The sequence below is a fragment of the Lactuca saligna genome, chromosome 3 (assembly GCF_052625555.1).
Source record: "Lactuca saligna cultivar CGN05327 chromosome 3, ASM5262555v1, whole genome shotgun sequence".
Taxonomy (NCBI): Eukaryota; Viridiplantae; Streptophyta; class Magnoliopsida; order Asterales; family Asteraceae; genus Lactuca; species Lactuca saligna.
The window spans coordinates 5,635,829-5,640,574 of record NC_136419.1 but is presented as its reverse complement, the minus strand read 5'-3'; the positions used below and the strand labels follow the sequence as shown (position 1 = coordinate 5,640,574).

Genomic DNA, 4,746 nt, shown 5'->3' with positions numbered 1-4,746 from the left:
CTTTAATTTGTGCTATAGAAAAACTGTATGAAAATATGTTATTATGGTCATTTTCTTTATATTTTATAGATCATGTGTGTTAAATAATTAAAACAATTATTATGTACTTATGATCTGTTTTAATAATTAAAATAATAATCATTTGTTGGTATCATCTTGTATTATGTTTTAGAAATTTACATGTTTTTTTAAGTTAACAATGTTTAAAAAGAAAGTCGTGAAAATATAAATAAAACAAACGCAAAAAAATGAGAAACAGACGGCAGTTTCCTACTATTTTCCAACTCAAAATCCGAAAATTTCAATTTATAATAAAACGAACAATTTGTATCATAGTTTGTTAACAAACTATGTCTCATAATTATAAATTATGTTGAACTCTGAAAAATAAAATATTGTTCCTAAAAAAGATGTGTAAAAAAAACAGATATTTGTATTTTGTCTGAATTTTTTTTGAAATGTGAACAATGTTTTTGAAAAAATAAAATGAAACAATAATTATTTAATTTAAATTTAAATAAAATAATAAAACTATAATTGTTTTACTAAGATTAACGATTAATGCAACAAAACTTACTGGAATAAGAAGTATCGTACTCCATCACATCGGTGCCCACGCGCCAATCCCCTGGCTGTCCTTAACGCGGTACCAATACACCGATAGCAAAAGCATTTCCGTCGTAAATCTTGGTATTCGCGACAATTTTTTCTTCCGTAAACATTATTATACTTGTATATATATAGACAGAGTGTGTTGGTGTATAGAATATAGATGGCTGACACTCCTCTACCCTGAACCTCAAACGCCGCTTTCAATTTGTGTCTAGCAGGCCAGTCGAAAAACCCTCTCTCTATCTTTCCTCATTTACCACCCAAAACCACTTTCATGAACAACTCATCTCCTTCCGGTAGCTTTTCAAATCGCCGGAGTCCGGTGGCCAGCGTGAAACATCCAGGTTATCGTGGTATAAGGAATCGTAGTGGGAAGTGGGTGTCGGAGATCCGGGAACCACGTAAAAGCAAACGTATTTGGCTTGGAACATACCCAACACCGGAGATGGCTGCGGCAGCGTATGATGTGGCTGCTTTATCACTTAAAGGCGGTGATGCAATGATAAATTTCCCAGATTTTTTTGGAATATACGCATTGCCGCTTTTGCCGGAGCCTGCCATGATAAGGAGTGCAGCTGCAGCTGCAGCGGAGCTGATGAAGTCTTCCTTGGATCAGTTTACGTTAGAGTTTGGTGGTGACGGAGATAACTACCTTCCTGCTGAGAATAAGTTTATGGATGACGAAATCCTTTTCGATATGCCAAAGTTGCTAGTAGATATGGCGGAAGGAATGCTGATAAGTCCCCCACGGCAGCACAGTACTGACGATTTGTCTCCGGTGGGCTCCTCTGATTGTAATAATTTGTGGAGCTACTAGGCTTCTTTAAGTTTGTTAAAAAATAAAAAAATAAAAATCGGAAAATTAAGAGAAAGAGGGGATCATAGGATCAAGAAAAAAAATGAAATTAAGAAAGGTGCAAGTTGAAGAACAATGACGTGTGAACAAGTGGTATGCATGCATGATCATCAAAAAAACATGAGAACTTAGTTTTTCAAATTTATCAAAATCAAGGATCTTATATCGTGAAACATCATAATCTTTGAGTTGTAAGTAGAGTTGTTTTGAGAAAACTATATATGTGAGAATTTGATAACCAAAAAATCCGAACAAATTATTGCCAAAACCTCACCACGGGACATAAAGGCTACTACTGTCTACAAGAATAATAGGTCCAAACCATTAAAACGTAATATATATATATATATATATATATATATATATATATATATATATATATATATATATATATATATATATATATATATATATATATATATATATATATATATATATATATATATATATAACACATAACCAAATGACATCATCTAACCACATAGCCACTTCCACTACTAGAAAATTTGGATTTAGCTCCTAAATACTACTATGAAAAAAAATTATTGGAAATATCCATCAAGATTCCTACAAACTTGCAACAAAAGTATAATGGAATAAAATTCCAACAAAGTAACTACTAAAATAGATACCCTAAATATTTTGTTGGAAAAGTGTAGCAATTTTGCTACAAAAAACCAACGAAAGTATTAATTAATGTTTAAAATTAGTACTTTGTTGGAAATCCGTAGGAAAGAAATAGCGGGAATTAAAAACGTTTTCCCACCTTTTGTCTTTGCTTCTCCCTTCGAGTTAATTTTTTTTTTAATTTTAATATACATTATATAAAAAAATTAACAAACAATTATTATTACAAAAAAACTAAAAGTATAGAATTTGAATTGAATAAAATAAAACTAAAATTATCAAGTTATTTACGTTAGCAATAATAAGAAAATAAAAAACTTAGAAAACAAATAAAACCAATAATTTTTTATGAAGTTAATATATAACTTGAAATATACAAGGATTTTGAAACAAAACGTGGAGTTCTAATATTCAATTCCTTCCGGCTCTTATTTATTTATTTATTATTTGAACTCCTTCCAGCTTTATTTATTTATTCATTTTTGGCTTCTGTTGTAAATTTGTTGGAAAGTTCCGACAAATTTCCTACAAAATCAAAAACCCTTACTCTCATTTAACCTAGCCTCTTTTTAAATATGGATGAAAAAAATTCTACCGCTCTCCTCAAACCATGGCCGACGAATCCCTAAACAATCTCTAGCCACCGACGATTTGTTCCATCACACTACCGTTGTTGCGATAAATCACCATCACAGTCGCTTCACGCCAACGTTTCTCCCCACTGGTCAAAAAAATGTTATTTTCATACCTGGTATGATGATAAAAAAATATTTATTTTTATCTATAAACATATATTCATAAATGTAAAATCTTCAAAATCGCTCTACATAGTGAAAATAGTGAAAATGAGATAAGATGGAGAAGACATAAAATGTTCAAAAGCATTACATATAAACACATGTAAAATCCATTGTTATGATTTTTCTCTACATTTTCTACTTGAGTTCCTATTATTTTCAGTAGCTTGTTTTTTCTCAAAAGTCTTATAGATCCAACTGCATTGTGCATCTTTATATATTTGCTTCTGCAAGTATGTGAAAGTTAAAAACATGAATCAATGAATTAAACTGGAAAAATAAAATCATTTGTTTAGAATTTAGACATTTAAACATCGATTAACATAGGGGCAACAAATTATCAACTTTATGTAAGCAAAATTAGTAATAAAACTTAACTGATTCATAAATAAAGAAGATAGGTTCATATATGAACATATGTTCATTTATGAACATTTGTTCATTGATGAACATATGTTCATTTTTGTTTGGGCTATTTCTTGGACTAGGTTGTGGTGGGCCTTAGTGATCCAATTCGAAACATGTTATGGACTAAGGAAAATCATTGGACTTGATGATAAGGCCCATTAGAATGATCAAGTTAGAAACTTGATTACCTTGAAAATGTAGCAAATGGAGTGTAGTTCCTGGATCTACTCCTTCCATCTTGAGTCTTCTATCTTTTACTTCTTCCACAAGCTTCAAATAGCACAAAATAATACTCAAATGGAAAGTAATAGCTCAAGATCACTTATTGAGGATTAGGGTTTCGAAGTTAGGGTTTTGGAAGTGATGGAGGCTGGAATGGAGGCTAGATATGATGCTTATATGGGGTTCAAAACCCCGAAATAGGGTTTCCTACAGCCAGACCTACTCGTTGAGTCCATGCTTGGACTCACCGAGTAGACCATTTAAATCCCCGCGTCCTTTCTGGCATCTACTCGACGAGTTAGGGCTACCAACTCATTGAGTAGCTTTTACAAAAATTAAAATTAATTGAAATGATGCGTACCAGGAACGGGGCGTTACAATTCTCCCCACTTGTCTTAGACTTCGTCCTCGAAGTCTGCTGTGTCTGAAACCAACTCTGGGTAGTGCTCCCTTATCTCCTCCTTGGGCTCCCAAGTCCACTTCGACCCCTTGCGGTGCTTTCACTACACCTTCACCAGCTCGACCCTCTTTTTCCTTAACTCTATCATCTTGCGATCCAGAATCGGCACCGGTCGCTCAATGTAATTCAGGTTGTCATCAACCTGAATATCTTCTAAGGGTAGCACTTCTGAAACATCCACCAAGCACTTCCATAGCTGGGAAACATGGAAACTGCTGTGGATCTGGCTGAGCTCTGTTGGAAGATCTAACCGATAAGCAACCTGACCCACCCAGGCCGAACCCTAAACGAACCAATGAATCTGAGGCCTAACTAGCCCCGCTTCTGAAATTTGATAACACCCTTCCAGGGTGACACTTTCAGGAGGACCATGTCGCCCACCTGAAACTCCAAATCCGAACGCCGCTTATCGGCGTAACTCTTCTACCAACTCTGAGCAGTCTTGAGCCTGTTGTAGACCTGTTGAATCCTCTCCGTGGTCTTGAATACTACATCCGTACTCCCATGACCATCTGACCGACCTCACCACAACGAATTGGGGTCCTACATTTCCTCCCATAGAGCATCTCGTAGGGAGGCCGGTCTATACTGGCGTGGTAACTGTTGTTATATAAAAATTCCGCTAATGGAAGATACGTATCTCAACTACCATCTAAATCTAAAACGCATGCTCGAATCATGTCTTTGAGAGACTAAATCATCCTCTCGCTCTGTCCGTCCGTGGGGCTGGAAAGCGGTGCTGAATTGGAGACGAGTACCCATCT

General features: G+C 34.9%; 1 protein-coding gene across 1 annotated transcript; it reads left to right on the top strand.

Annotated features, from left to right (window-relative positions):
• The first annotated feature begins 767 nt into the window (after window positions 1-767).
• On the top strand, window positions 768-1,764 carry LOC145033377 (ethylene-responsive transcription factor ERF026-like). The gene has a single exon (XM_078982014.1). The coding sequence runs from the start codon at window positions 887-889 to the stop codon at window positions 1,427-1,429; it is 543 nt and encodes a 180-aa protein (XP_078838140.1). The 5' UTR covers window positions 768-886; the 3' UTR covers window positions 1,430-1,764.
• Window positions 1,765-4,746: the final 2,982 nt, after the last annotated feature.